At 42.9% G+C, this 20125-nt stretch overlaps 1 protein-coding gene across 2 annotated transcripts in view; it reads right to left on the bottom strand.

Moving 5' to 3' along the window:
- The window catches only part of ZEB1 (zinc finger E-box binding homeobox 1), a 195148-nt gene that overhangs the window by 7318 nt on the left and 167705 nt on the right, over positions 1-20125 (bottom strand). For both annotated transcript variants that reach the window (XM_077491065.1, XM_077491066.1), the window contains exons 6-8: positions 17527-17632; positions 14106-15880; positions 5627-5807 (exon numbers count right to left, since the gene is read on the bottom strand). In XM_077491065.1, the coding sequence (XP_077347191.1) occupies positions 5627-5807; positions 14106-15880; positions 17527-17632 (2062 nt within the window). The remainder of the gene's footprint in view (positions 1-5626; positions 5808-14105; positions 15881-17526; positions 17633-20125) is intronic.

Raw genomic sequence — 20125 nt, 5'->3', positions numbered from 1 at the left:
GAAAGGAAGGCATATATCAGCCTAAAGTAAGTCAAAGGTAACACAGGGGCATCTAGCGTGAGAGCTAGAGGATCTCTGGTCCTAGTTACAAATCCGTTCAGTTTGCTGAAACTTAAGCAAGTATATGAGAGGAAGGGCAGGGAATGCCCTTTCTAGAGATGCTGTCACCTTGCACTGCATGGGCAAGAAGACATTGTCTCTTTAAGCCAAATCCTAAGGATATGGTAGCATAAGTGGAATATTTATTCCCTGCACTACAATGATCCCCAGTGGATGGGTTTTCATGAACTGCCATCTAAGTGTAGTCTCTTTTATGCCCAGCTGCCACTTCCTTAAAAGCCTGCAAACATTTTTTCCCAGCAGGTGCCCTTGTCTATTTTAGTTTTTCCCGTAGCATCTGTTCTTCCTACAGAACCTGAATATTTCATTTTATCCGTTTCCTAAATAATGTTGGTCTACATGAAATAAACAAATCACATGCTGACAGGCAGAAATAAATGAATTTCAAAATAACAGATTAGGCAGAAATGGCATTCTGTTTCAAATTAACAGTACAGTTTAAATCCCAGTGTAGACGAGACGCGGGCTGTTTTGCTTTCGTGCATTTTGTATGTAAAAGGTGATTACCACAACCCTCTGTGAGCCCGACATAGTGATTTTTCAGTTGTCATTATTAAACTACAAAGTTTAGTGAGCAAATTACATTTCATTAATTAGAAATGTGAAGAGAGAATGCGTGAATGATAGATTGTGTGGCTGGAATACATTATTAGAAGAAGATATACATATCGCACAGTAATCTGCGAGCGTCCTAGCAGGTGTGAATGAGTTTCTTTTCTTCCGATCAGAACAGGTAAACAACACAGCTCTGATCGCATCCGCAGCCTTCTAATTAGTATGCTGCAAAAGGAGGGAAAATGTGCACTCATCGGCCACTTTATTAGGTACACCTGTTCAATTAATTGGTAAAACAAATTGCTAATCAGTCAACCATATGGCAACAACTAAATGCATTTAGGCATCTAGACGTGGCAAAGACGACTTACTGATGTTCAAACCGAGCATCAGAATGGGGAACAAGGGGGAATTAAGTGACTTTGAACGTGGTGGTTGGTGCCAGACATGTTGGTCCAATGCCCCGTACACACAATTGGACTTTCCGACAACGAAACTGTGGATTTTTGTTCGAAGGATGTTGGCTCCAACTTGTCTTGCATACACACGGTCACACAAATGTTGGCCAACAATTATGAATGTCGGAACGTGGTGACATACAAAAAGTATGATGAGCTGAGAAAAAGAAAGTTCAATAGCCAGTGCCCCTCTTTTTGCTTGATTCCGAGCGTGCGTGAATTTTTGTGCGTCAGACTTGTGTGCACACAAGTCGCAAATTCCGACAACAACGTTTTGAGAACCTGCTATCAAACATTTGTTGGCGGAAAGTCTGACAAATTTTCAATGGAGCATACACATGGTTGGACTTTCAACCAACAAGCTCACATCCAACATTTGTTGTCAGAAAATCCGATCGTGTGTACGGGGCATGAGTGTTTCAAAAACCTACTTGGGTAAATCCAAATCCAAATATACTGGGATATTCACACACAACCATCTCTAGGGTTTTCAGAGGATGACCTGAAAAAGAGAAAATGTCCAGTGAGTGGAAGTTGTTTGAATTAAAATACCTTGTTGAGATCAGAGGAGAATGGGCAGACTGGTTTGAGATGATAGCATGGCAACAATAACTCAGTTAACCACTCGTTACAACCAAGGTATGCACAACACCATCTCTGAATGCACAACGCATCGATCCTTAAAGCAGATGGGCTACCGCAGCAGAAGACCACACCAGGTGCCAGTCCTGTCAGCTAAGAACAGGAAACAGAGGCCAAAATTGGCACAGGCTGACCAAAATTGCACCATGTCACAAAGCTCAAATCATTTCAAACTGGTTTCTTGAACATGACAATGAGGTCACTGTACTCCAATGGCCTCCACAGTCACCAGATCCCAATGCAATAAAGCACCTTTGAAATGTGGTAGAATGGGAGATTCACATCATGGATTGGTAGCCAAAAAAATCTGCAGCAAGGCAGTTCTGAAGGCAAAACTGGGGTCCAACCCGGTACCAGCAAGGTGTACCTAATGTAAAGTGGGCCGGTGAGTGTATTTGTATATAGAATATTGGAGAATGATTTTTTGGTAGATGGGGGAAGTATACTTGTGTTGTTTGCAGAAGGCAAGACATTTCCCCCCCCCCCCCCCCCCCCATTTTGGACAGAGTAATCCTCCTTAGAGTACGATATGAGACTAGAATTCAAAATAGGATGTCCTTACTGGACAGAGATGAGCTGGGTGGGAAGTCATGCCCTTTGTAACAAAGTGAAACTAGTTTCAAAGGGGGCATACAAAAAATGTTTTTCTGGCTATTATTTATAACAGCAATTTCCTTGGAATTCTTGTTCTTGAGCAAAATGTTCAAAATTCTGAGCCGTATGGAGGTTTGTTTTCGGGATAGCTTCATATGGATAAAATGCCTAAAACCCTGCCAGTCACATATATTCTTTCAACACTCTTTCTCCCTAGTTGATTGCTGGTTGACACTAAGCAGCAGGCCTGGAACAGTTGTGAACAAAAATAATGGAATAACCTTGGCAAACGTCCCAAACTAAGAGGATATGTGCTAATTATTCAGTTATAAAATCGACAAAGCTGGCACACACACTTGAAAAAAATTAAAAAAACGTAAATATATAACATAGAAAAGCCAGTACATGTGTAGTCACACCATTACAGCCTGGTATAAAGTAATAGGACTGTCAAAGGTTCAACCTGCTTCCAACAAATGAAAGCTCCAATGCCCAAAAAAACTAGGATGTAGATTTCCCTCCCTGTCTACAAAACGTATGATCTGCAGCTGGCAACTGCATGGTAGTGATACTCACTAGACTAGACCTTGGCCTAAGGCTTGTAGGCCCCACTGCAGACAGCAGGCACTAAGAAATTATAGTATTGGGTTTTGGGACTATCTTGGACTCCTTCCAATACACAGATATGTATTACGTGTCCTAAAACTATAACCCTGTGTTGCGCTAGAGTTCCATCCATGTGAAAGAGTAATGCCGCGTACACACGATCAAACAATCCGGTGGAAAAGTCTGGCAAACTCAAGTCCGCCAAACAATCCCCCCATGTGTAGCCTCCGGCATACTTTTTTGACCCGACAGTACGGCGGACTTAGAAATTCGGTTTGCACAACAATCTGCCCGCCGTACTCGCATTTCGGCGGACAATCCGGCCGTGTGTATGCCAGTCCGCTGTACTTTTGAAATGAGCTGACTTTTCCCGCCCGGAGAAAAGTCCGCTCATTTCGAGCGGGTCTCCAGGTAGGCGGGGCCCGCGAAGGAGACGTCGCTGGCCCCGCCGCCTGGTATGGACTTAAAGGGGAACCCCAACGCTGAAAAAAATCGGCGTGGGGGTCCCCTCCAAGTCCACAACAGACCCTTGTCCGAGCACGCTACCCGGCCGGCCAGGAAAGGGTGGCGAGCGAGCGCCCCCCCCCTCCTTAGCCGTACCAGGCCGCGTGCCCTCAACATGGGGGGTGCCTTGGGGAAGGGGGGGCCGCACGGCCCTCCCCCACCCCAAAGCACCTTGTCCCCATGTTGATGAGGACAAGGGCCTCTTCCCGACAACCCTGGCCGTTGGTTGTCGGGGTCTGCGGGCGGGGGGCTTATCGGAATCCGGGAGCCCCCTTTAATAAGGGGGCCCCCGGATACCGACCCCCCACCCTATGTGAATGAGTATGGGGTACAATGTACCCCTACCCATTCACCTGTAAAATAAAAGTACAAAAAAAACACAACACACAAGATAAAATACTTTATTGCACAGCTCCGGGGGTCTTCCGTCTTCGGGGGTCTTCTTGCCGGACTCCTCCGCTATCTTCTTGTAGCTCTTTTGCTAGCGGAGGAGTCCGGCTTTCTTCCTCGCCGCCGGCCTCTTCTCCCGACTTCGGGGGTCTGTGCAATAAAGTATTTTATCTCGTGTGTTGTGTTTTTTTTTTGTACTTTTATTTTATAGGTGAATGGGTAGGGGTACATTGTACCCCATACTCATTCACATAGGGTGGGGGGCCGGTATCCGGGGCCCCCTTATTAAAGGGGGCTCCCGGATTCCGATAAGCCCCCCGCCCGCAGACCCCGACAACCAACGGCCAGGGTTGTCGGGAAGAGGCCCTTGTCCTCATCAACATGGGGACAAGGTGCTTTGGGGTGGGGGGTGGGGCCGCGCCCCCCCCTTCCCCAAGGCACCCCCCATGTTGAGGGCACGCGGCCTGGTACGGCTAACGAGGGGGGCGCTCGCTCGCCCCCCTTTCCTGGCCGGCCGGGTAGCGTGCTCAGACAAGGGTCTGTTGTGGACTTGGGGGGACCCCACGCCGATTTTTTTCGGCGTTGGGGTTCCCCTTTAAGTCCATACCAGGCGGCGGGGCCAGCGACGTCTCCTTCGCGGGCCCCGCCTACCTGGAGACCCGCTCGAAATGAGCGGACTTTCCTCCACGTGTGTGGACGAGTCCGTTCATTTCGTAAGTACGGCGGACTTAGTACGGCGGATTTAGTATGCCGTATTAGTCCGCTGAAAAAGTGCCGTGTGTGGGCAAGTAGCCCGTTTGAAAATTCCGACGGACAGTTTGGCGGACGTCCGCCAGACTAAGTACGTCGGACAGACGGCTACATGTGTACGCGGCTTAATAGAGCTGCATTGATGAAAATATCAAACATGTGCCAGTCATGACTATGAATTCATGTATCCTTCACCAAAAGCTTTACCTCCTGTTTTACAGGAGTGTTGTGTTAGCTGGCCCAACACATATGGGGCAAATAGAAAAATGTTGTCTTTTTATGTCCTGTTAGAAGACTGCCAAGTAATACTGGTCCACTACTGCAAAGAGTTCAGTGGAAAAGTAACATAGCCAACACAACCCAGAGCAACACTCATGGAGACACCGTGATGTTGTAACTTAATATACTATATTGGGACGCCTGCCTTTACACGCACATGAACTTTAATAGCATCGCAGTCTTAGTCCATAGGGCCAATTGTAGTGGAAAATGCCCTGGCATCAATCACTGTCAATAAAGGTTTCATCATTGGTATTAGTAGGAGAAATAATGTCCCATCGTTGGTGGTATAGTAACTCATATTGGTGGGGGAAATAATGCTCCAAGCGCCGGATAAAGACAAGCAAAGGCCACAGTTTGGAGATCACTGTTCTAAAACATTCTATTAAAGTAAATCATTGACAAATGAAAGCTTAATGGCCAGCAAGTAGAAAATGCTAAATTTCTTTACTAGTAAGTGAAGTTTAAAGCTTTTGGAAAACAGGCGCAGGTAGGACACTAAACTGTCATAATCTGATGTGCCCACGAAAACAAAACAAAACAAAACAAAAAAATGCTCAATTAGGGTAGACCCACTTCCAGAATAACTTTGCACCCTTATCTTTTACCTGCTAAGCAGTTCAAGAGAAAATTAGGTAAACCTATATTTTTTCAGGTACAGGTTGTATTTATAACATTGCATAAAAGCAGAAAAGTAAATGGTGCAAACAGTTGCAGTGACGACTTACCTGTGTGTTCATACTTGTGTCTCAGCAGCGAACTGCTCTTCTGAAATATTTTATCACAGAGATCACAGGCATACAAGCCATTCTCGGTCTTCTTTAGCTTCTTTTTGGGTGGAGTGGAGTCAGAGTCATTCTGGTCTTCTACATTGGAAACTCCTTCTGAGCTCGTATCCTGCCTTTCATCCTGTAAGGTAGATGCACAAAACACGCTTAACACACCTGTAAGGTAGTTCTTGTTCCTCACCTCATACAAGCCTGTAATAAAGTCAACAATGTCCGATATTTTCCCAATTGTTCTGCGTACTATTAGCTTTTAGACGATCCCTGAAAACCCTTCTCTTCAGAGAAGCCTACCCTACCCACACCTAACAACTGTATTTTCATTTTCTCCATCAGCTCATCCCCCACAGTTATTACCTTTTGTTTCCACTTGACCCTCCCTTCTAGATTGTAATCTCTAACGAGCAGGGCCCACTGATCCCTTCTGTGTTGATTTGTATTGTAATTGTACTGTCTGCCCTCGTGTTGTAAAGCGCTGTGCAAACTGTTGGCGCTATATAAATCCTGTATAATAATATAACTCATAGAAAATGAATACTCAGATAATATTACTCAGACATTATCTATATCAGTGATCATTAATCTGTGGTCTGCTCATCATTATTAAACTATTAAACTCATCCTTATTAAACTAACTTAAACTATCCTTATTGTTAGTGTATTTTATGTGCGGCCCAAAACAATGCTGTCTAAAGGTGCCCCTGTGCTCCTTCATCCAGGGTGGGGGCACCCTAGTACGGGAGGTGTGTTACTGGCCAGATCACCAGGTGAAAACAGAGGGGAAAAAGCCTAAAAAGAAAAAGAGAACTAATGCAGCCATCACATCTAATGATTACTAAGCTGCAATATATTACATTTTTGGTTTCAATAGTTGCTTTAAGGGCCAGTGTACAAAAGTATTTCAGATTAGTTCAATCAGAACTCCAGGAAAACTCTGTAACCTGCAGTACCTATTTTCTGCCTCAAAGAATTCTCTGTCTTCAAAGTTTGAATGATGGCTAACATCATCTAACCCACTTGGATAGAACGAGGATTTACGGTTACTTTCAGTTTTATTTCTCTCTGTGACCCTATTGGGGATATTTTTCCTTCCAGTCACATCTGTAGAAGAATGAAGGGGTGGGAGCCACCAGAATAGGAAGGCACAGATATCAACTAAAACAATGACAGCAGTCCTTACTATTTGTTGTGCTCCCAAAAATTTGATTTTGTTTGTGTTCCTATTGGTAAGATTCCCTTTTATGTTGTACTTCCTGTCCTGGCAGGAAGTGAGCTGGAATCTCCCAAATAGACACAGTAGGCAATAAAATTTGACCAAGGCCGAAACTTTTTCCTGTACTAACCAAAACACAATAAAAGGATTTGGATGGAGCTGGGCTTAAAAGTTCAAAATGATATTGTGTTTAAAAAAAAAAGGGTTATATGTCCGTTAAAAGGCTTTTTTTGTTTAAAATACATTTGCCTTGTCCCTTCATTGTCCTTAAGAAAATGATTTTGTGGTTTCATGCTGGTAAGTGATTTGCACCGTACTTGTGGACGTCAGGCCATAGGAAAGCATGAAAACATTAACGAATCAGAAACTATGTTTAGATGCTAAAGCCCTGATGTAAGAGACAATCCTCTCAGCAATGACGTGTCAACAGGTACACATGCAGTTAATGAGTACCTCTTGCAACAGTTGCTACATTTCACAGCTTGGTGAGAAGGACTAAAAGAATCAAAAAATGTAATGTCTTAGCACAGTAAAGCCCTATCCCTACTCCACAGAAGCCATGGCTTCCATACACTGCACTGATGATGACCAAAAAGCCTGAAACAGCTGGATGGGCAGTTTGGGAAATAATTTGTTTGCACACCAGCAGTCATTTCAGCTTCAGAACTGAAGGTAAGTTATGTGTAAAGATCAAACAACTCTGCTATTTGGAACTTTATTTATTTAGTTAATTAATTATATATATAAAAAAAAAAAACAGTGTTCTTATCGATTTCATTCAAGTGTATAAAGTGAAATGCAAAATGCTATACCATATACCCAAATATTCACAAAATGTGATGGGGACAGGTAGTCAAAAAAAGGAAAATCTGCAGCCATCATAAAGACATAATAAAGACCTGAGGGGTGTTAAAATAAATAAGAGATTCGACCGTTTCACTTCTGGTGCCAACAAACTGAACAAATTAAGTAGCACCTTAGACAGTAATGAAAGCCGACATCCTGGTGCCACAAATGCAGCATGCCAACCTTTATACCAGCACAGTATATTGATAGGCCTGCTAGGTATTGAAAGGACAGGTGTTCACTGCTGTGGTCTCTCTAGGAAAGTATGCCATATAAAATACATAGAAATGTGATTCACCAGAGATACTATACTGAGCTGTAACCACAATAAAGATAGCTTACTGTGGTAAGTTGTGGGAAGAACAAGCACATCAGAGTTCTAATATAATATCCCCTTTGTACAGCTGGGAATTTATGCTTTTCAATCTAATCAGATAAAAAAAAAAAACTGCTACCCAATAAAGCAGGGTTGTACTTCCTGACCTATGAGAGATTAGGCAACCTGCACAAGTCAAGAAGTAACTTACTGTATATGTTTGCAGGACCTTGAAGGATTTGACTTGAGACTTGTGCTACCCACAGCCCTTCAGATGGCATGTGGAAGTTATTCTGAATAAAGCTCGAATTTTGGCCAGTTCCTGCTAAAATTAGCAAACTTTGAGTAATGGATGGCCCTGTTGACATCACCCGGCTCAACAAGTTTCAAATAATGAATTAAAGGAGCCTAGTGGAAAGCTGTTGGTTGCATCCTATCAGATGGAGTCACTGTTGGGCCTCGTTCACATGGGCATACTTAAAGCATACGCCTGTGTGAGGGCCGTGTTTGCCCGCATGGAGATGCACGGGTGTTCCGGACATCCCCATGCAGGCAGTCCTATCATGTCAGTTTGGACACCGTGACTACACAGACACAGCTCCCAATTTGACATCTGTGCGAGTCCCCAGAATGAACACTGTCTGCGTTTGGGGTCCTAAACCCACACCACCGAGACGGCTGTTGAATTGGGAGTGCAGAGCTGTGTCTGTGCAGCCAATGGGGTTGATTTACTAAAGGCAAATAGTCTGTGCACTTGCTCTAAATCTGAGTGGAATATGCAAGTAAAAAAAAAAAAAACAGCATTTTTGCTTGAACAGGATTGGATGATAGAAATCAACAGAGCTCTCCCTCAGATCTGGTACAACTGCACTTGCAGTACACATGTCCGATGTGAATTTCCCCTTTTTCACTGCAAATATCCAAAGCAGCTGGGATTTAGATACGGTTCAGATACAAATGTTTGGAGCTGGCAGCCACCGGCGTCTTTAACAATAGCTGGTTGTTAAGGAGCAGGCCGGCTGCCAGATGACTTATCAGCTGTCAGCAGGGTTTCCCTGAACGTAACCCCCCCCCAATTAAAAAAAAACCCCTCAACCATTGCCTGCAATAAAAAAAGTGAAAAAATGGCGTGGGGTCACCCCCAATTAATACCAGACCCTTTTGGTTTGGTACAGATTTTAAGGGGACCCCCATACTCATTCACAGGGGGGAGCGGATCTGGGACCCCCCTTGTTAAAGGAGGCTTCCAGGTTCTGATAAGCCTTCTGCCCGCAGACCCCCACAACCATCAGTCAGGGTTGTGGGGAAGAGGCCATTGTCCTCATCAACATGGGGACAAGGTGCTTTGGAGTGGCCCCCCCCCTTTGGGTTCCAAAGCACCCCCTCCCCATTTTGAGAGCAGGTGACCTGGTATGGCTATATTTTCGACATTTCAGAAAACTGAAATACAATCAACTAAAATCCATCATATGTAAAGCAATCATATGGGCACCAAAAAGAAACTAGTCTTTCTTTGGATCATTGTACTGACATTGGGGAACTGTTTTTTTTTCTTTGCTTACATGACTCTAACAATGCAGCTGATCTTGTGTCTGTGCTGCTCTTCATAAATGTTCTGTCCTTACCGCCTAGCCCATAATCTAACAGATCTGGCCACAAATGGGATTAAGCAAAGTTGGCCATTAAACCACTTCCGAATTGCATAGGGTCCAGTACATGCAGGGATCACACTGCGGCAGACATTAGGCCATTATTACAATCATCATCATAAAACAGTTTTCCAAAAAGTAACAACAAGCAATAGCATGATGGGAAAAAGTTTCACAGCAGAGCAACTTGATACTTGTGAGGGCAACAATACAATACTGAAAAGAGGGGCAAAGAAAGCATATGGCTCCTTTCTCCGGCCATCTATGGACTCATTAGGAATAGATATAGGGCAACTCTGTTAATGTAATACAGACTTACCACCCCAGGAAGAGTAGCTACAGTACATTTTATAGTCCAGGCGCTCCAAAATTGCTGAACTGGTAGTTCAGTTAATGTCTGGTCCATAACAGGATACTGGTAATACTACTACATATAAAGATATTTTGAACAACTGTGCAACAAACTTTTGACAACAGTTGTCCAGATTGTTGGAGACTCTTTTCTAATCCAAAAAGATTGTGCCCCCTGCACAAAGCTGGGGTCCATAAAGACACGAGTTAATGAGCTGGTGTGCAGTTCAAGTGAAGCCCAGATTTCAACAATCTTGTTAAACGCCTTTGGGATGAACTAGAATGCTGACTGTGAACCACATCTTTTCATCTCAAATCAATACCTGACCTTACAGGTACTCTTTTGTCTGAATGGAAACAAATTCCCACAGACACACTCCAAAATCCTGTAAAAAGCCTTCCTGGAAGAGAGAAGGCCACTTTTTGCTTTTTGGCACTGCTTTACGTTAACTAACAATTGTGCGATCATGCAACACTGTACACATGAAATTTATATCACTTTTTACCACAAATAGAGCTTTCTTTTTGTGGTATTTGATCATCTCTGGGTTTTTTTGATTTCTTGTGCTATAAAGACTGAAAACTTTGAGAAAAAAACAAATACTTTCTGCGATAAAACATTTCCAAGTAACCACTTTCAGACTGGACCATTTTGCTGGCTTAAAACCAGACCACTTTTTGCGATTCGGCACTGCGTCGCTTTAACTGACAATTGCGCGGTTGTGCGGCGTTGCTCCCAAACAAAATTGACGTCCTTTTTTTCCCAAAAATAGAACTTTCTTTTGGTGGTATTTGATCACCCCTGCGATTTCGATTTTTTGCTCTATAAACAAAAATAGAGCGACAATTTTGAAAAAAAAAAACGCATTATTTTTTACTTTTTGCTATAATATCCCCCAAAAATATACAAAAACATTTTTTCCCTCAGTTTAGGCCGATACGTATTCTTCTACATATTTTTGATTAAAAAAAAATCGCAATAAGTGATTATTGATTGGTTTGCCAAAAATTTATAGCATTTACAAAATAGGGGATAGTTTTATGGCATTTTTATTAATAATTTTTTTTTACTAGTAATGGCGGTGATCAGCGATTTTTATTGTGACTGCGACATTATGGCGGACACATCAGATATTTTTGGGACCATTGCCATTTATACAGCAATCAGTGCTATACAAATGCACTGGTTCCTGTGTAAATGACACTAGCAATGAAGGGGTTAACCAGGGGGTGGCAGTGTAGGGGTTAAGTGTGTCCCAGGGCGTGTTACTAACTGTGGGGGGGGCTGGGCTGTGTGTTAATGAACACTGATCTCTGCTCCAATCACAGGGAGCAGAGATCAGTGTCACTTGTTGCCAAGTAGAACGGGGAGATGCTGTTTACATCAGCATCTCCCCGTTCAGCCTCCCCGTGAGACGATTGCGGGTATCCCCGCGGCGATCGAGTCCACGGGACCCGCGACCGGACTCACGGGGGTCCCGATGGCACATGCGCACACACACACACAACACACTGGAGTTTTTATTTATTTCGCTTTTTATACTAGTAATGGCGGAGATCAGCGACTTATAGCGGGACTGTGATATTGTGGTAGACAAGCTGACACTTAAAGGGATTGTAAAGTTTAAATATTTTTTTTTTTTAAATAACAAACATGTTATACTTACCTCCACTGTGCAGCTCGTTTTGCACAGCGTGGCCCCCGAACCTGCTCTTCTGGGGTCCCTCGGTGGCTGTCTCTGCTTCCTCCCGCAGGTACTTCTCACGTTCATACGAGCTCCCTCGCATGGTGAGAAGCATCAGCGGGCCCGCTCCCGTGATGAAGCCAGCGGCTATAGCCGCTCGCTGTATCACACGGCCCTGCCCCCCAGTGCTCCGCGTCAGTGGATGTGATTGACAGCAGCGCGATCCAATAGCTGCGCTGCTTTCCATCCATCCACTCCAGCCAATCAGCGGCCAGGCTGAGTGGTGAAGAAGGACGGCGGGGGCTTTTCGAGGGGTGAGGTAAGTAAAAAGGGGGGGGCTGGGGGCGCAGGCAGTGTCTGATGTTTTTTCACCTTAATGCATAGAATGCATTAAGGTGAAAAAACATTTACCTTTACAACCCCTTTAAGCCTCGTACACACGATTGGATTTTCTGACAGGAATTGTGTGACGGCAGGCTGTTGTCGGAAAATCCAACCGTTTGTACGCTCCATCGGACAATTGTTGTCTGAGTTTCCGCTGACAAATGTTGGATGGCAGGCTTTAAAATTTTCCGCAGACAAATGTCTGTTGGATTTTCTGAGTGTGTGTACACAAGTCCGTCGGACAAAAGTCCAAAGTACAAACATGCATGCTTGGAAGCAAGGACAAGCCAGAAACGGTTGGTTTTGTAAACTAGCGTTCCTAATGGCAATTGATGAAATCTCGAAATGCAGCGCACAAATTCTCTTCTTCTTTAATAGGATAATAATGAAGCTGCTTTGCTGGTGATAGTGATGGAGTTATTGCAAACAAATTTCCAAAGGCTTTTTTTCTAGTGGTATCAAGATTATTATTATTATTATGCTTTTTATTTATTTTTTGGTGCAAGTTACCACAACACCATTATCCTGTAGTAGTTTTTAAGATCAAAGATACAACTGTTGGTGTCCCTTTTTAATTTTACATTGTATTTTTTTAAATGTAAATGCCTTCTCCCAAACTGTCATTTGAAGTAAAACACATAGCCAAGTATTATTCTACACAAGTCTTGTATTGTGCATTAAAAAAAGAAAACAAATAAAATTAGACATGCTATCTGTCAATAGAACTTAACTTAAAAGTGCATTCTATGCATCTGAAAATATACCAAATTAAATCATTATTCAACCAAAAAATAAAATAAAAGCCTCATGTATGTGTCCTGCTTCTTAATATAGGGGGGTCAACAATGCCAAGAGTTGGTGAAAGCAGGGGTCCGTCATCCGGAGATAATTCCGAAAAGCATCTGTATTATTCTCCTGGAGCTCCCGCAGCAAAGGCATATGACATAATTGGTCACGAATAATAAAGCAACCAATTTTTGGTCCAAGAAATCCTCCTCCCTCCTGTTCCTGGACTGGACTTGGGTCAAAGCAATAACTCCAAGGCCAATAATAAATAACCCATTATCTCCTCCGATTCTGCAACATGGCTAGTTGACGAGCAACGGTTCCGAAACGAACTGAAAAGCACAAATCAACCCTCAAACTACGCTGTTTTTTTCACGATTGCATGCAAAAATGCATAAAAAACAAAGGTTTAAAAGCTCAAAACTTTTTCGAAGAACGCATAAAGCGTTTCTGATGCCTCCTCTGTAGTTCTGGCTCCTGTGCACTCAGAGGGAGGTGTCGGGAGAAGTGCAGAGAGCAGGAGGTGAAGAAGGAGGGGGCTCTGGCCACAGACTGTGGGAGAGAGCATGGAGCTTGAGCACATGCCTGGATAAAGAGGTGAGATCCAATGATGAGTCTGTGTAAGCCAGCATTGTCATGCAGAGTGTGGGGGGGAGGGTGTCAGAGAGCTGGAGCATTGTGTGTATAAGGCAGCAGTGTGATCCAGGGGGAGGGGGGCAGAGAGATCGAGCATTGTGAGTATAAGGCATGTAAACTTCATGTTAGTGGTCCGCAGGATTCCAAATTGTGAGTTTAGTGGTCTGTGAGGTCTGAAAGGTTGGCAACCACTGATTTAGAGCACCAAGGTAATTACAGTAGAGATTAACGTAAGAAAGTGTTCATAGAAGTAGAGAACAGAGAAACATCGTAGGCTAGGCTTTGACTATATGTTAATGTTGGTAAAAAAAATTGTGTAAGTAGTATATGTCATGCCGTAGATCATCATTGGTCTATTTTTGCCAAAAAAATCTATTTAATATTTTAAATACCACACTAACTATAATAAACTGTGTTTCTTATCTGCCCAGAGTTCAGCTTTAAGCAAATTGTGTGGCCTTGATTTGTCCTGCGCACCAAGGCTTCAAACAGCTTTTAATATAAAACATTTCCATACTTTCTCCTGTAAAAGAACACAAAGAGCATTTCTTATTACCTGATTTCCATTAGCTTGAAGGCTCTTCTGTTGTGGTTCTGAAACTGTTGCAGTAGAAGTTGTGGCATAAGTGTATGTCACTTGGGGAATCAAGATAGTCCGCTTGTTGGCAGCTAGTGCTCTAAGACATGGAACACTATTCTGATCTGTAATGGCAACAATTGTAGGTAACTGGGCAGTGACTGTGGGAATAGCAATGTTTATGGGATTGGCACTTGGGTTTATAATTAGAGCTGGCTCCGATTTTGGGACATTGTCCACTTGCATTGGCTCTTTTTTAACACAACACAAGTTCAAGGGTTCTTCTTGAACAGAATAAGCACTGCTCTGGTAAACACTAGTTATGGAAGGTCGCTCCAACCCATTTCCAAGCTGCTTTGGTAAAGATAAATCGAGAGGTTCCATTTGCTGCTCTTGGTCACCTTGTACCTCGTCGGATATTGTTGCACCATCTGAGTTTTTCAGCGAAGAGAGGTTTAGTGGTGATGGGGAGGTTGTGCCACTCTCTGAACCATTTGCAGCCAATGGTTGGGAGGGGTCATCGTTTGGGGGGTTCTGCAAATCATTCTCGTCATTCTGAACATTACTGTCTTCTTGCAGTTCAGTATTCTTCTCTGGTAAGATACCATCCTGATCAGCTTTTGGTGAAGATGACCTAGAAGATTGGAGAGAAATTTCTCCATTTTGCATTTTTTCAAACCATTTTCTTACCACGTCCTGTGGTAGGTTTACTGAATCAGCAATTTTAGAAAGTTCTGCAGCACTTGGCTGTGCATTCAGAGCATAGTAGGCTTTCAGAAGTGATAGAAGGTTTTTTAATGGTGGTTGACTAGGTGTAAGGTTTCCATCTGTGGTTTCCACTGATGAAGACTCAGACTTTATGGATTCAGCCTTGCTACTTTCAGGAAGTGGAGTACTGCTTTTCTGATCATAGTGCTTAGGTTCTTGAAGTGCATTGGAGTCTGATGGCTGATCTTCACACAGCGTGCAAGTGCTCTCCTCTGTAAACTTTGTATCCTTCTCAGTTTTAATAGTTAGATCTTCAGGTAATTTTTCAGTCTTGCAGACTTCTGCTGGGACTTCTTTTTTTAGGTTCTGTGGAACAACTGGAAGCTGGCTTGGCTGCTCTAAGCTGTAATTGATGATTATTTTGGTTGTCCCATCTTGATCAACCAAAGGAAGACTAAAAGCTGAAATTACAGAATGACCCGCTTGCTGTATGGTTGCAGAAGTAATAGTCCCTTGTTCTTTGGATGTAAGATTGGCGTGGTTATTTTCTAACACTTGTCTGATTACATTCCCATCAACAGCCATCTTAAGAACATTTTGAATGTCACTAAGGTTAATACTAATAGGTGATACCAGGCCCATAGTTGGTAGAACAACAGCTTGTACTACACCCTGAGGAGAACTGGTTGCCTGGAGAGGGTTAACACCACTAAACACCCCATTTGGCAAAGGGGCAGAACAGTTGATTCCTGACGCAACCACAATAGGTTTAATTTCATAATCCACAGGTTCCGTTTTAATTTGGTTTATTGGAAGTTGCTCCTGTAAAGGCTTGTTCTCGATCTTTTGTCGAATTGATGGCCGTACAGGACTGCCAGGGGATGCAGACAGGGAGGGGGAGGAGCACTGGGGGGTCTTCAAACCGGAACGTGCACGTCCATTGACCGGAATTACGCCAATACATTTTTTACTGCTTATATGGGAACTATAGGAACCAGAATGGGAAAATCTCTTCTTGCAGTTTGGGCATTCATATGGCTTCTCTCCTATAAAATGAAACACAAAAGTCAAGTATGTCAGCAAACCTGATGAATTACTTCAAATAGTGTTCTGTAATGCCCAGATAGGGGAAACCACAGGTTTGAAGTATAATAATGACTAGGGATGAGCTGAGTATTCGGTCCAAATGAAAGTTCAGACCCGATATTCGGCATGGACGAACATAAGCTTCCTGCTATCAAAGGTTGCTAAGGAACCCTCGGCCAGTGAAGTGAATGTGCCGGGTGAAGTAGTGGTTGCTAAATTGCTTTAGTATATGTTCTCCAGGTCAGTGCCCATCCCCCTATCATGTTTGTTTGAGAATCCCTAGCCTAATAGCTAAGAAAATGGCTATTATTCATTTTTATGGGTTTGGCTCCCATTGAGAGGGAGGTGTTATGTAGTCCTAACAGTGTTATGTAGTCTTAACACACTCCCTGTTCTTAGCTGACAACATTTCTCAGTACCGTTGTCACACTAGGACAGGGATTGAGTTATTGGAAGAATTTCCAGGTAAAAAGGTGTGGGGAAAAAAGAAAACAAAGGCTGTAACCACATCTAAAGACTGGTAAGCTGCAATGTTATCAATGTTTGTTCTTGGGTTTAGATATACTTTAATATTACAGGTGTGGAGGCCTAACTGGTGCACAGTCTGGAAGATTCTTAAAATGGTGGTGGAGCTTAGGGCAAAGCAACAGGTTAAGAATAAAGTGAGCCCTGCCAGCAGCATATATGTACCCTGCCTATATTATCCTACCACTGTTTGGCACAAGGAATGGATAAACCCCTCTATTTCTAGGTATGAGGGAGCATGTGACTCATGCCCACATTACAGCACTGGTGCTTGGCCAAATGGGAGTTGGGAGAGCCCTAGGCTCTATACTTGCTCCAACAGAAAAGGGAAATAATGGCGCAAAGACTAAGCATACATTATAGCAGCTTAAAATAAAGTTAAAATAAATTGGATGAATATCTGATGTTGATATAAAATGTTTTTAGAAATAAGTTCGAATGAAAAATGGGGAATTAGATTAAAATTACTTTTCACCAGCAGCAGCTCCCTTGGGAGTAGGAGCAATAACTGTAAAACAAATGGAGAAAGAGACAAGGTGCGCCAATCTAAGTGCAGTATGTAAAGACAGTTTTTAATGATGCTGAAATAAAATGTGGCCAAATGGCTACTCACAAATTTGAATCAAGCATGTAAGACATGTATGGGGGTCCATATTCACAGGTGGAGTCCGCTGCAGAAGCACTTTCTCCTATACTTGCTCCAAACCACACTTTACACAGGCCACCCTCTCATTGCTCTCTGCGACCAAAATGAGCAGTGGGGTAGCGAATGAAAGGTAAGTATGTACATCTGGTGGGGGCTGGCAATAAAGTGAATCGGCTGCTTTATTCTGCATAGGCAAAGCACAGATTCACTTTAAAATATTCCCTATCAATTAACTAAAATCTTCATAGCGGGGAAAAAAATAATAAGGGTGGTGTCACCATCACCTTACTTCCTTTTCTTCAACATTATGTCCTCCAAAATTAGAGGTGCATAGATATGTTCAAACTTTAAAATGCTTTTAAAGAAAGTTTTTACAGAAAGAAAGTCAAATATCTCCAGGCAGCATGGAAGAAAATGTGTTATCAAAGGACTTACCACTGTGAATCCGTAGATGTTCCTTTAGATGGTGTTTGTATTTGAAAGCTTTTCCACATTCAGTGCATTTGAATTTTCTGTTTCCACCAGACTGTGTTACATGCCTCTGTAAGAGAGGAAAATTCATAACTATATCGCAAGAGGAAGATAGCATTCTGACTGGGTACAGTACTCAAAAAAACTGCGTATATTCTGACCTAAATTAGAAGGAGAAAAAGTTTTAGTTGTTTTGCATTCCTATTATTTAATTCCCCGTGCCCCATGTATCATCACGTTGACACTGTCTGTACTAATTGACCCCTTCTCCAATACATCAAAAACACATACAGTAAGCAGAGGAAGGTTTTGCATTACAGCTCATCACATATAATGCAGCACCCAGGACAAGGACATTTTGCTGCCTTCTATTTAGCTACTTTTCTATTAGAACCACATTTTCAGGTTTTGCATATATGTTATAAAGCACATTTTAGGCCTGACGTGTAGTTAAAACCCCCAAAACATTATATATTTTCTGAAAGCAGAGACCCTGGAGAATAAAATGAGAGTAGTTACAATTTTTATGCCACCCAGTATTATCGCACATTTTTATCAAATGCATATTTTTTAGCAAAATACACACAAAAGTTAATTTTAGGGCACAATAACAATACATTATCCATTTTTTCGGTATCATTTAAAGATATGATGAATAAATAGATACACAACATGTCAAGCCTTATAATTGCATGTGCCTGGAAATGGTGACAAACTTCTGTCCCCAAAATTGTTTTTGAGCGACACTTTAAAAGCCTTTAGAAGTTATCAGTTGTAGAGTGCAAGCCCTAGAAATTTTGCTCTGTACATGGAGGGTGGGGGCTTAAATAAATGTTTTTGTGTTTTATTATTCATTTTTACACTTATCCAATATCCCCCTATGTGATAGAATATTGTAATGATCCTGGTAAAGGAAACATGAGGTGGTCTATTAGATCCGTGAGTCTCCTCGTCCTCCAATGAGGCTGATTAGCTTCTTTCTCAGCCACATCAGACAAGGAAAGTGATAGGAGTTAGTTATGTCCCATCATTGGCATTAGTGGGAGGAATAGTGCCCTATTGTTGGTGTCAGTTGGAGGAATAGTGCCACATTGTTGGTGTCAGTGGGAGGAATAGTGCCCCATCGTTGGTGTCAGTGGGAGGAATAGTGCCCCACTGTTGGTGTCAGTGGGAGGAATAGTGACTCATTATTGGTGAAAGTGGGAGGAATAGTGCCCCATTGTTGGTGTCAGTGGGAGGAATAGTGACTCATCGTTGGTGAAAGTGGGTGGAATAGTGTTCCGTTATTTACATCAGTGGGAGTAAATATGCCCCATTGTTAGGGTCAGTGGGAAGAAGTGTCCCATTTTTGCAGTCAGTGGAAGGAAGGGTGCCTAATCCTTGGTGTCAGAGAAATAGTGCCTCGTATCAGTGGTAGGAATAGTGCCTCAATCCTTTATTTGGCCCGCAGGCCACAGTTTGGAAACCACTGCCATAGAATAATATCAACTTTTTTTTTGCCTGCTTCTGCTTAACATTGCAGCTAACACATAGGGGATTATTTACGAAAGGCAAGTCCACTTTGCACTACAAGTGCAAACTACAAGTGCAAAGTGCACTTGAAATTGCACCTGAAATCCAATCATGTGCAAGCTGAAATGCTGTTTTTTATTTTCCTTGCATGTCCCCCCCGGAACTACAGCGGCTGCACGTCCAAGTGCACTTTCAGTGCACTTTCAAGTGCAATTTGCACTTGTAGTGCAAAGTGGATTTGCCTTTAGTAAATAACCCCCATAGGCTGCACAGCTAGGTGACATAAATGTTACTCTACCGTATATAGGGGTTGATTTACTAAAGGCAAATCCACTTTGTACTACAAGTGCAAAATACACGTGAAATTGCACTGTAAGTTCACTTGAAAGTGCAGTCACTGTAGATCTGAGGGGGACATGCAAGGAAAATAAAAAACAGAATTTTTGCTTGTACATGACTGGATGATAAAATCAGCAGATCTTCCCCTCAGATTTAGGCTACTTTCACACTGGGGTGGGCGGGCGCCGGCACTAAATTTAGCGTTGCTTTACCGCTTTATTTGGCCACTAGTGGGTTGGTTTTAACCCCCGCTAGCGGCCGAAAGAGGGTCAAAACCGCCAGCAAAGTGTCGCTGCATCGGCGCTTTGCCGGCGGGTTTGCAGCACTGCCCCAATGTTTTCAGTGGGAAGGGGTGCTTTAGGAGTGATGAATACACCGCTCCCATAGCGCTGCAAAGATGCGGCTTGCAGGACTTTTTTGACCATCTTGTAAGCGCACCACTCCAGTGTGAAAGCCCTCGGGGCTTTCACACTGGAGTGAATTGAGCGACTCTTTCAGGGCGCTTTTCAGGCACTATTTTTAGCCCTATAGTGCGTTCAAAGTGCCCCAGTGTGAAAGTAGTCTTACAGTGACCGCACTTTCAAGTGCACTTGCAGTGCAGTGTGGATTTGCCTTTAGTAAGTCAACCCCATAGTGTCTGAATTCATATCAATAGATGTTTTCTTTGAGTTGTAAGTCCCTTAAAAATCAGAATGTAGTTGTAAAATGAAGC

The sequence above is a fragment of the Lithobates pipiens genome, unplaced genomic scaffold (assembly GCF_037356315.1).
Source record: "Lithobates pipiens isolate NorthernLeopardFrog02 unplaced genomic scaffold, aLitPip1_a1.2 Scaffold_19, whole genome shotgun sequence".
Classification (NCBI taxonomy): domain Eukaryota; kingdom Metazoa; phylum Chordata; class Amphibia; order Anura; family Ranidae; genus Lithobates; species Lithobates pipiens.
Note: the sequence above shows the minus strand (reverse complement) of the source record. Positions and strands in the feature narration are given on the sequence as shown.